The following is an 11,766-nucleotide window of genomic DNA, read 5'->3' as shown; positions in this document are numbered from 1 at the left end:
CAAAAAAAAAGCAAAGCATTCTGTCAGACTAGTTGGATTATGGTTGGCGGGTTCTCCGGTGAGGCCTGCTCCTTCTCTGTTGTCAATCTTCTATTGTCCTTATCTCCTATTCTGGTTTTCTTTGAACGGTACTCTCTTGTAATGCCTCTAATCTTCGGCAAGTGGATGAACTATTTGTTCCGTAAGTAACGTTAAACTCTTACTTAAAGCAGAGACCTAGCAATGTTAACGAGACAGCGCAGCTTGGGCCGGACCGCGAATCAGACCAATCCCGTGATAACAGGAACTGCGCCGGTAAACTCAAACAAACACGGCTGATTCTAAGAACACACACTGTAAGTAGTGTGCAATATACTGCACTAATTTAAAAAAACAGACTACCAGAATTAGCTTTTTATCGTTTTCTTAAAGACCCTGAAAGGTAAGTCAATTGGTGGATAAGTATATGGCTCTTTTCGTCTATGCAGACGGTCAATTTAGCTTAAGATGGTCTCAAGGTTTTTTTCCTGTAGCTTCTTTCATGGCTAATTCTTCCTATGTTTGAAGCGCAGATTCTATCGCAGTGCTTGTGTGTCAGTGTCGTAGATCGAAGCTCTGTATTTCCGCTGTTTTCCTTTCGTCGTTGGCGCTTCTCTGCCTGGTTGTTTCTAAAGCTGCTCTCTTGCATTATAGTTCATTCCTTTATCATTTTCCTCCACGTTTTCCTGTCTTCAGCTATTTCTTTCCAGATGCTAACATCTACTCCGAGCGTAGATAAGCTGTTTTTGCAGGTGTCTTTGTACCTCAATGTTGGTCTTCCCCTTGGTCTCTTTCCCTGGGCAAGTTCTCCATAAAGAAGTTGCTTCGGAATCCGGTTGTCATCCTTTCTCTTGACACGGCCCAGCCACCGCAATCTTTTTAAACACAGGATAGTTGTCATATTCTGGAGGTTTGCGCGTGCCAACACTTCAACATTTGTAACCTTGTCACGCCACGAAATGCCTAAGATCTTGCGGCAGCATCTGAGATGAAAAATGTCGAGGCGCTTTTCTTGTCTGCTGTACAAGGTCAATGTTTCAGATCCATTAAGGAGTGTACTGAGGACACATGCTTCGTAAATCTTCATCTTTGTTTTGATGGTTAATCATTTGTTTTCCCATGCTCGTTTTGTCAGCCTTCCAAAAGTTGTTGCTGCTTTCACTATCCTGGTGTTGATCTCATAATCACGTGATGTAGTAGAGCTGATGGTAGACCCCAGGTAACAGAACTTGTCCACTGTCCCAAGTTCCTTGTCGTTCAGCCATATATGGCTCTGCTCTGCCCCTTTTTGGGTAAGGGTGACTGTTTTCTTAACACTGATGAGCAAGCTAAAGACCTTGCATGCTGTTGATAGGCGGTCCATCATTGTTTATAGGGTTGATTCACTGTGAGCAACAAGAGCAGCATCATCGGCGAAGAGAAGGTCTCGTACTGTTGTTTTGTTGATCTTGCTCTTGGCCTTGAGTCGAGCAAGATTGAAGAACGACCCATCAGTTCTCCAGTGGAGGAAGACATCCCCTGGTGACTCTTTAAATGCGTGTTGCAGTAAGACAGCAAAATGACTAAGCTATATGCCTGGGCCTGACTATATGGAGAACGTGCCTTGCCCAATTTGCACGAGGCCCCTCTCGACTTAGCTGATTTAGTCCAAAGGAGAGACAAGGTCAATACAATTGGAACCAGTAAAGTTGCAAGGGCTGCCAGAAGATAGTTCGGATCGTTCCTCCCTGTCGACTGTCTTAGGGGCCCTCCCTCCGGATTTGTTTAGGGTTTACTCCCTTAACCGTTCATACTCCCGTATGCACCTACAAGGCAGTAGGAACAGCTGCAGGTAATACCATCTACTGTCATTATGGTAGCAGCACTAGGCTGACCTGACTTGAGGTGCCAAAGAATCTTCTTGTATACAAATATCAGACTACATTACAAAGTGAAGTGCTTTGCACAAGTTTACCAAAACAAACAGGGAAAGGCAGGAATATTTTAACATTTGTAAAACAAAGCAATTTGAATAAGTGGATAAGTAGATAAAGCTTAAATAGCATATTATTCAGTGAAAATTTGTTTCAAAACACACACCTTTGTATTCACCATGAATGAAAGCGTGTGCTGTAACTTGTGCTTTAAGTAGATCTATCTATTGTAAATCTAGGTTTTAGATCTATCTAGATCTAATTCAATGCTCATCTCCTAGACAAGATCTAGATCTAGATCTAGATTCTTTGGCACTTCTTCTTGTATACATATATCAGACTACATTACAAAGTGAAGTGCTTTGCACAAGTTCACCAAAACAAACAGAGGAAGGCAGGAATATTTTAACATTTGTAAAACAAAGCAAATTGGATTTAGCAGTACACTTGCTTCAGGAAATAGATATGGTGAGCTGTATATAAATCTCTCTTGCTCTTTCTTTCTCTCTCCATTTTTCTCCCTCTCGTTCTCTTTTCCTCGTCTTCTTCATTGTTGTTGTTGAATAATATATGAAGCTACTTGTATTTTATATGCCAAAAGTGTCTAGAATTTTAATGTTGTTGTTGCCGCTTATAATCGTTATTGTTGTTGTCTCCCTCCCCCTTTCTCAATATTGATGATGTTGCTGTCGCTGCTGCTCTTTCTCCTGATGTTGTTGTCGTCATCGTTATTATTGTTGTTCTCTCTCTCCACCTCCCCCTCCCCCCCCTCTCTCTCTCTCTCTCTCTCTCTCTCTCTCTCTCTCTCTCTCTCTCTCTCTCTGTCTCTTTATTTCTTTATCTATTTTTATTTATCTTTATTTTTCCACTTTTCGCTAATTCTCCTCACTCATACGTCCTTCCTAAATAGTCTGTCAAACCATGACCCCCGCTTATTCTTTTTTTTTAGAAATATTGCCCCCCCCCCCCCCCCCCACACACACCACCGCTTATTAATCTTTTGCCTGAGAAAGTCGGAGCAAAAAGATATGTAGCAAGTAGCCTATAAGCAGGCCCTCTCGTGGATTTCTATAAAAACTTGCAAATACAACTTTTTAAATTATTTCTGTTTGTAATTGAATTATATTAAAATATTCCTCGCATGTGTAAAACAATAAGTACAAGTACTCTTTCACAACCCTCCAAAATGTATGTGAACTGCATCTATCATTAATCAGCAATAGTGCCCCCCCTCCCTGTAACGAGCGACCACTATGAGACAGAGTAGAATAGAGGGTTGGGGCAGGGGTAGATCTAGGGGTAGATGAGGGGTAGGGTTAGGGTTAGAGTGTGGGTTAGGGTTAGATCTAGGTCTCTTCTTTATTGTGTTGTTGAGGTGGTCACTCGTTACAGAAGTCCTTTCCCCCTTCTATTAATATCTGGTAAATGCCCCCCCCCTTTTTTTATTACCCCCTCCCCTTTTATTTGGAACCTCAGAGTACACTAACAATTTGGTTTCGTTCACCCACATTTGAACAATAACAGACACGGGCGAATGCTGACTTGTTTGACAGGGCAATCAAAGTGAGACAGGACCAGATAGGGTCTGGAGATATCACACAGGAATCTTACTCGAGGCGGCGACACTGAGTAGTGAATGAAAACGAATTCTGAATTCATATTGTATGTTCAACCGCGAAAATAATCGGGGAAGTATCTCATTAAATTCCAACTAACATTAAATGTAACTTTAGATGTGAATACACAAACACAACGCAACGAAGCAGAGATGTCAGTTCTACATGTAGATCTAATACCAGTGAGTCTAAACTCTTTGATAGAATGAGAAAATTATTATCAATTGTTTAATTTCACATTTGGCTGTTTTTGTCTAGCTTTTCGCGGCCAGGACCCGGTGTTATAATCGAGGTCACGATCTGATTATAGGACCGTAAAAAGTCGAGGAAAAAAAACAAGCACTCGCAGCAGTCAAGAGATTATTTGAAGTTAGCTCCCCTCACATTTGTGAGGTAGACTCGACCAGTGTAATGGTTCTCTTACATAATCAGTGCTTGTGACTGCTTTTGACTGTGGCCCGAAAGGGGTGAACAGGGTATATGTGGCAATGAAACAGTTTTGAGTGCTGTACACATGTTCCCTTCAACTCTTTTGGTAGACTCCTTCAGCCTCACTGTAAGCTTACTTAATCAAAGCTTGTGACTGCTTATGGAGTGGCCGAAAGGGGTGAACAGGATATATCTGTGGCAATGAAACCGTTTTGAATGTTAGGCATACTGTTCATTGTTGATTATGAACGTCTTATTACAATTAATTTATGAGGTTTACGTCTATGGGTGAATTTGACTGCGACAATGTTTCAAAATTAAGAAGTGAAGCAATGATTCTTTGATTATATAGACGCTTCATCACTGATAGCAGGCCTAACGCGAGTATGTTTACCGGCGCAGGTTATAAATAGAACAGCTCTCTTCGCTTACGCTGCGTGTAGCACTGGTTGTCACGGACAGCGCCACAAGTTGTACCGTCTCGTTTACATTGCTAGGTCTCTGCTAAAAGTTTGAAAAAGAAACCCCCTCAAAAAACTAGATCGAGCTGGGAGTGTCTCCGGCAGTGACATCATGCTTATTGTAATATCCCTGTAATATTAGTTAAATGAGCAATAACTGTGTTTGGTTCACTATTGTTAATTGCCGTAGTTATGTCTCCTTATTTAAATGTATTAATTTGGTACTCTTCAGGATGAGCAATTAAAGTTATGATTCAGTAGTGTCAAAAATATCCAACATGGTCGGTTACTGTTTCCAGTGTACGATTGTTGTGCTAGACTATCCGTGTGTATCTAACTTATTGTGAAGCATCACATATTTGGCGACGTGGATTAAAGTGTGAAGTGGTTAAAGATTAACATTGTGTAGTTATTTTTTCACTGCATTGAGCTGTGAGCTGTCAAGTCAGGTTAGTTCTGTTTTGAGCACAGTAAAGAAACAATACGTACAGCCGCCATGTCACTGGCAGAATTGAAGAATTCGTGCCTACGAAAGAAAAGTTTTCAGACCATGAGGAAAGGTTAAAGTTTTACTTTGAGGCTAATTCTGTTGATGATTCAAAGCAACGAGCTATATTTTTGACTGTTATTGGTGCACAGCAGTTTAGATTTCTTAAGGACTTGTGCATGCCCCACACCGTCACGGACAAATCATTTCAGGAACTGTGTGAATTATTACGCAATCACCATGAGCCTCCACCTCCTAAATTCCTCCGACGAGCTTCTTTTGAAGCTAGAACACGGCAAACAGGTGGGACCGTTCAAACTTTTATTGCAGAATTAAGAAACTTAGCCGACCACTGTGAGTTTGGAGCTCAACTAGTGGAGCGTCTGTGCGATAAATTTGTACGTGCAATCAACGATGAAAGCGTTCAACATAAATTGCTCGCTAAATCAGACTTGACACTCCGTGAGGCTGTTCGGGTAGCAGTGGCTACAATGGCAACAGCAGAGGCAGCTAGAGAGCTTCAGGGTCCAAACAGGCAGAGAAATGGCACTACTCTAAACGTTTTAAAATCTCAACGCAAACCATCTCACAACCCGTGTAGCCGTTGTGGTGGTCCTCATGCCTTACATGCTTGCAAGTTTAAAAATGAAAAGTGTTTCAACTGTTCAAAATTAGGTCACATATAAAAAATGTGTAGATCCAAGCCAAAGTCAACAAAATTTGAGCCAGCAGCGCCGTCAACAAACAAATCAAAGTGGCAGAGCAAACCACAGAAACACAAGTCACACATGTTAGATGAACATGGTAATGCTGGTAATGACAATTTCCATCTTTTTACCATGACTGACTCAATGTCTAGAACCAGGCCCATTGATGTGGACCTCATTGTCAACAATAACCCAGTCAAATTTCAGGTCGCCACCGGTGCGTCTCTGTCCGTGATGACTTTTAATGATTTTCATCGTTTCAAGCTTCCTGCCCTTCACAAGTCGAACAAAGCCCTCAACACTTACACAGGTCAAGCGGTTGAGATTGTGGGCGAAACCAATGTGGAGGTGCTCTACAATGGTCAGCAGAAAGCGTTACCTCTTACCATCGTCAGGGGAGAGGGTCCTCCGTTACTTGGCAGAGACTGGCTATCGTACATTAAGTTGGATTGGAACTCTATCTTCACCCTCAAGGTACCAAAAGACCTGAAACATGTGTTACAGGAAAATCAAAGTGTGTTTAGTGAAAACGGCTTACTCAACGATCGTGTGGTGAAACTACATCTTAAAGAAAACGCTGTCCCGAAGTATTGTAAAACTCGACAGCCCCCCTTCTCTGTGGGAGATGGCATTGAAGAGGAACTTTCACGACTGGAATCGGCTGGTATTATTCATAAAGTCTCGTTCTCTGATTGGGCAACACCCATGGTGCCAGTACTGAAACGCGACAATACAGTGCACATATGCGGAGACTACAAGGTGACGGTGAACAGAATCATCCATGAAGAAAAATATCCAATACCACGTATTGAAGACCTTGCAGCAAAACTGTCTGGTGGAGAGAAGTTTTCAAGAATTGACTTTTCTCACGCTTACACCCAACTCCAGTTAGATCCAGAGTCAAGAAAACTCACAACGATCAACTCTCACAAAGGTCTATATGAATACCGGAGACTGTGTTTTGGAATATCTTCAAGCCCCAGTATTTTCCAAAGAGTGGTGGATAGTTTATTCCAGAACATTCCGAACACGTGCGTTTATTTTGATGATCTGTATGTGACCGGGGCCAACGACACAGATCACCTTGAGACACTGAGCAAGGTACTATCAGTGTGTAAGGAAAAAGGCCTTGTCGTGAACAAAGACAAATGTAAGTTCCTTCAGAATGAAGTCGACTTCCTTGGTTTTCGTCTTAACAAGCATGGACTGCAACTACAAGAGGAAAAGATCAGAGCCATCAAGGATGCTCCAGCACCGCAGAACATACAGCAGTTGAAATCGTTCTTGGGTCTCATCAACTACTACTCAAGCTTCATCGACAACTTGTCTCAACGCCTTGCCCCACTTTATGCTTTAACTCACATCTTTCATCTTTCATTCAGTACACTTTCTCCCCACAAAGAATGCCCGATGGCAATGGGGGCGCGCACAGACTCAAGCGTTCAATTGTGTGTGCAACGGTGGGCCATAACATTATCAGCGCACAACTACCACTTGGAGTATCGCCCAGGTCCACAGAACAACGCTGATGCCTTCAGTAGACTCCCACTGCAAGAACAAACAGCTGTTCCTTATGTGCCTGAAGAAATAGACTTTTTGTTTGATTTGATTGACAAAACACCCCTTGACGTTGACAAACTTGCAACAGAGACAAAAACTGACCCTGTACTAAGACAAGTTTTTTATTACTGTATGAATGGTTGATCTGACAAGACACTTGACACTTGACTGCGACAGTCCTCTTAGACCTTTCAAAGCGAGAAAGAGTGAGATTAGCACTGAAAGAGGTTGCGTGTTATGGGGTCAAGAGTCATAATTTCTCAATCACTGCAAAGTGATGTTCTAGAGTTGCTTCATGATTCCGATGTTGAAATGGCGAAGATGAAGGCATTGGCAAGATCCTGGGTTTGGTGGCCAAAATTAGACACTGACATAGAAAAATCTGTCAAAGTGTGCTACCTATGTCAATTACATGCCAAAAAGCCAGCTAAAGATCCCTTACACAATTGGGAATGGCCAACAGATCCTTGGGATCGCTTACACATGGACTTTGCAGGTCCATTTATGGGGAAAATGTTTCTGGTCATTGTAGATGCCCAGTCTAAGTGGCTAGATGTGAGAATCATGTCAGACATTAAAGCCAATCAAACAATACTTGAACTGCGTGATGTGTTCTCCGTCATGGGCCTACCAAATTATATCGTAACTGACAATGGCCCAACATGGACCAGCTCAGAATTTCAAAAATTCATAAAGGCTAATGGCGTACAACACAGAGTGTCACCATATCATCCTTCATCGAATGGATTGGCAGAACGAGCAGTACAAGCGTTTAAAACTGCTATGGGTAAGATTGACAAAGGTTGCGTGAAAGAGAAAGTGTGCAGATTTTTGACTAAATATAGATCAACTCCTCACTCAACTACAGGTCTTTGTCCATCTGAGTTGATATTCACTAGGAAAACATAGACACATCTGGATTTCCTACACCCTGTAGTTCATGGCCACGTGCAAACACAGCAGGCAAGACAAAAAGAAAATCATGATAAAACTGCTAGGAGCAGATGCATTGAGATAGATGATAATGTTTTTGTTAGAAATTTCAGCAGGAGTGGCAACAAATCCAAATGGGTCTCAGGTAAAGTTGTAAAACAGACTTGTCCTCTGTCTTTTGAGATTCAAACTCCTTCTTAAGGACTGATAAGAAGACACCAAGATCAAATTCGAGTCACATGTTGTGATTTTGAAAGGTCTCTTTCTGATCAGTCTTCTGTAGAAAAAGGGGAAGAAAGTGTACTGAAAGAACGGTGCGAGTTGGAGAGGGAAGAAAGTGTACTGAATGAAAGAGGTGAGTTAAAGATGGATGAAAGAAACACTGAGAGTGCAAGCAAAAATGAAAATGTTTCATGTCCTGTATCTGAGCAAAGCCTTGTATCAGTGCCCCCATCCGCTCTGGTTGCACCAGAACAAGTAGTCAAGGCTACTCCTAACAGTAGCAACAACAGTGTGTCTCTCGACCCTGTTATTACTGAAACCCCTTATGCCCCTCCTGCACTGAGAAGGTCTAACAGACTACGCAAGGCGCCAGACAGGCTTGTCTTATAGTTGCCTTAATGTATATCTCATCCCATGATGTCTGTACTTGTGTTGCAGTAGACACTCCGTGTTTGTTGCAAATGATTATTGTCCTATCATTGTTACTAATGTTACTCTGTTTCTGTAAGCAATTTTAGTATGTGAATGATTTGTGTCCAATTGCGACCACTGTTTACAATTTGATTTCATTTTCAGTTACCTTTATTTTTGGTCCTTTGGTTCAGTCAATATGAAACGCTTAAAAAGGGAACAATGTAATATCCCTGTAATATTAGTTAAATGAGCAATAACTGTGTTTGGTTCACTATTGTTAATTGCCGTAGTTATATCTCCTTATTTGAATGTATTAATTTGGTACTCTTCAGGATGAGCAATTAAAGTTATGATTCAGTAGTGTCAAAAACATCCAACATGGTCGGTAGCTGTTTCTAGTGTACGATTGTTGTGCTAGACTATCTGTGTGTATCTAACTCATTGTGAGGCATCTCACTTATGGTGTCCGATCGAACCGATATTCGTTGTAGGAGGTACCACTTTCTTTATTAAATTATATCAGAGAGGATTTACGATTACTCTGATTATATTGGTACTTCGAAAACGATGGCTTTGTGGCTTACTTGACAAGAATTACAGGTCCAAGCTCCGAAACATCTAGACGTTCGTTGCAAGATTATTTAAAGAGCTAACTCAAAAGTATATCATTTTTGTAAATACAGATTCATGTCACCTACCTTTTCGTACAGCATAACTTGGGGGAACCGTGGGTAAAACAGTGCTGTGCGTCAAAGGTCGGTGGCTGCGAGATGCTGGAGCGTTAGGCGTTGACGTATCAAGTGTCGGTGATGCTGTTGTGTTAGGTGTCGGTGATTTTGACATGTGTGATGTCATGTTAAGTGTCGGTGATGTTGGTATGTTAGAGGTCGGGGATGTTGGTATGTTAGAGGTCGGGGGTGTTGGTATGTTAGAGGTCGGGGATGTTGGTATGTTGGAGGTAGGGGATGTTGGTATGTTAGAGGTCGGGGATGTTGGTATGTTAGAGGTCGGTGATGTTGGTATGTTAGAGGTCGATGATGTTGGTGTGTTAGAGGTTGGGGATGTTGGTAGGTTAGAGGTCGGGGATGTTGGTATGTTAGAGGTCGGTGATGTTGGTATGTTAGAGGTCGGGGATGTTGGTAGGTTAGAAATCGGAGATGTTGGTATGTTAGAGGTCGGTGATGTTGGTAGGTTAGAGGTCGGTGATGTTGGTATGTTAGAGGTCGGTGATATTGGTAGGTTAGAGGTTGGTGATGTTGGTATGTTAGAGGTCAGTGATGTTGGTAGGTTAGAGGTCGGTGATGTTGGTATGTTAGAGGTCGGTGATATTGGTAGGTTAGAGGTTGGTGATGTTGGTATGTTAGAGGTCAGTGATGTTGGTAGGTTAGAGGTCGGTGATGTTGGTATGTTAGAGGTCGGTGATGTTGGTATGTTAGAGGTCGGTGATGTTGGTATGTTAGAGGTCGGGGATGTTGGTATGTTAGAGGTCGGGGATGTTAGTATTTTAGACGAACGTAATGAACTGATAGATGAATTTGGTGAGTTGGTTGGTGGACGTGACACGTTGGAGGATGCTGTGATCGAATTTGTTATGACAGATAAACTGATCATGACCAAAATATAGCACATGACTTTAAATGTGTTATTTTCTGTTCTCATGTTTATTATTAACATTTACTTTATTGTGTGGGATGTTGATAGTCTATCGCTTTCTTGGCAGCGAAGGAACCTGAATATGTAAAAGAAAAACACACAAAAAAGGGTTTTTTTAATACAATTTGGCATAGTGCTCCAGAGGGACCTTTGTTATCTTTCAGGTTCAAGGCTTATGCTTTATGAGTAATGTTTGTTCTTGACACGTTGTTCTCAGCTTGCTGCTGTGAAGGGAAGTGATCCCACCTGTGGGTTAAAATCTTTATTATTGGGCCAAGGGACTCGAAACTTAGTATGACAGATATTATTGGAGCAAAAATCATTTTGCATTTTTTTGTCCATTCTGATTTTCATTATAATAATCTCCATCTTAAATACTATGTCATTTAAACAAAATGGTACTACTCCGAACTTTACAAATGGAATCTGTTCTAATTTCAGAATACAGATATAGGTAGGCAAGAGGTTTGTTATCATTGCAATAGGAACATTTTTTTGTTAGATCTTACATAATTTTTGAGTTAAAGCAAGTGACATTTGGCCATTTTTAAAGAATGGCATTTTAGCTGAAATGAATCGAATTTATGACATAACATAAAATACAAGAGATATTGAAGAAATCATCTTTACAATGAAGCCATGTTCTTGGGCTATCTGTATGCCCGATATCATTAAAATACATTTCTAAACTTTGGAGGAGTAGGAAAAAATGTGATCAAAATGTGAAAATGTTTTAAATACTTAAGGGGGAAAATATTAAATTAATGTTAGATAGCACCATGTACAACATAAATGCAAGTGCCAAAAAATAATGTATATTAACCCATAAATACATAATAGCAAAAGCAACTTACAGCAGTAGGGAAAATCCTATTTTGCTGAGACCGGTCGATTAGGGTGGGGCATAGATGTACACTATAGGCACTAGATACAGTACGCCCCTCTCTCGCCCTGCTGCGCAATGGCCACATTTGACAGCGGCGTCCGCCATGTTTCAGTGGGCGAGTTGTGTGAAGGAGTTCAAGCTAAAGCAATGGACTAGGCATGTTTTCTCTCCCTCATACACGATAGGCGAGCGGCTTGGTCCTTGTTAACTTTTTTTTTTACGTGGGCGCCGTGGCGTACTATCTAGGTTACTAAATAGAAATAACACAGCGTTCTTTTTACAACTAGATCTACAAACAAATGTATTATTAAATAGATAGAGATAGAGATATAGGCTTAAAAATAGAACGCCAAAAACCCCTTTATTTCTTCATCAGCATTATATCTACGAAGTGGTTTATTTCTTATTGACTGAATCAAAGCGTAGATCTATAGGGCCTATCGAACTTATAAAAAGAAGTATGAAAA

At 41.1% G+C, this 11,766-nt stretch overlaps 1 protein-coding gene across 1 annotated transcript in view; it reads right to left on the bottom strand.

The window, feature by feature from the left end:
- The window catches only part of LOC101850357 (mucin-3A), a gene marked incomplete in the record, with an annotated part of 42,548 nt that extends 31,866 nt beyond the window's left edge, over positions 1-10,682 (bottom strand). The window contains 1 exon segment of the mRNA XM_035971794.1: positions 9,459-10,682. Within this exon segment, the coding sequence (XP_035827687.1) occupies positions 9,459-10,434 (976 nt within the window).
- Positions 10,683-11,766: the final 1,084 nt, after the last annotated feature.

This window comes from Aplysia californica, unplaced genomic scaffold, assembly GCF_000002075.1.
Source record: "Aplysia californica isolate F4 #8 unplaced genomic scaffold, AplCal3.0 scaffold00507, whole genome shotgun sequence".
In the NCBI taxonomy this organism is placed as follows: domain Eukaryota; kingdom Metazoa; phylum Mollusca; class Gastropoda; order Aplysiida; family Aplysiidae; genus Aplysia; species Aplysia californica.
Note: the sequence above shows the minus strand (reverse complement) of the source record. Positions and strands in the feature narration are given on the sequence as shown.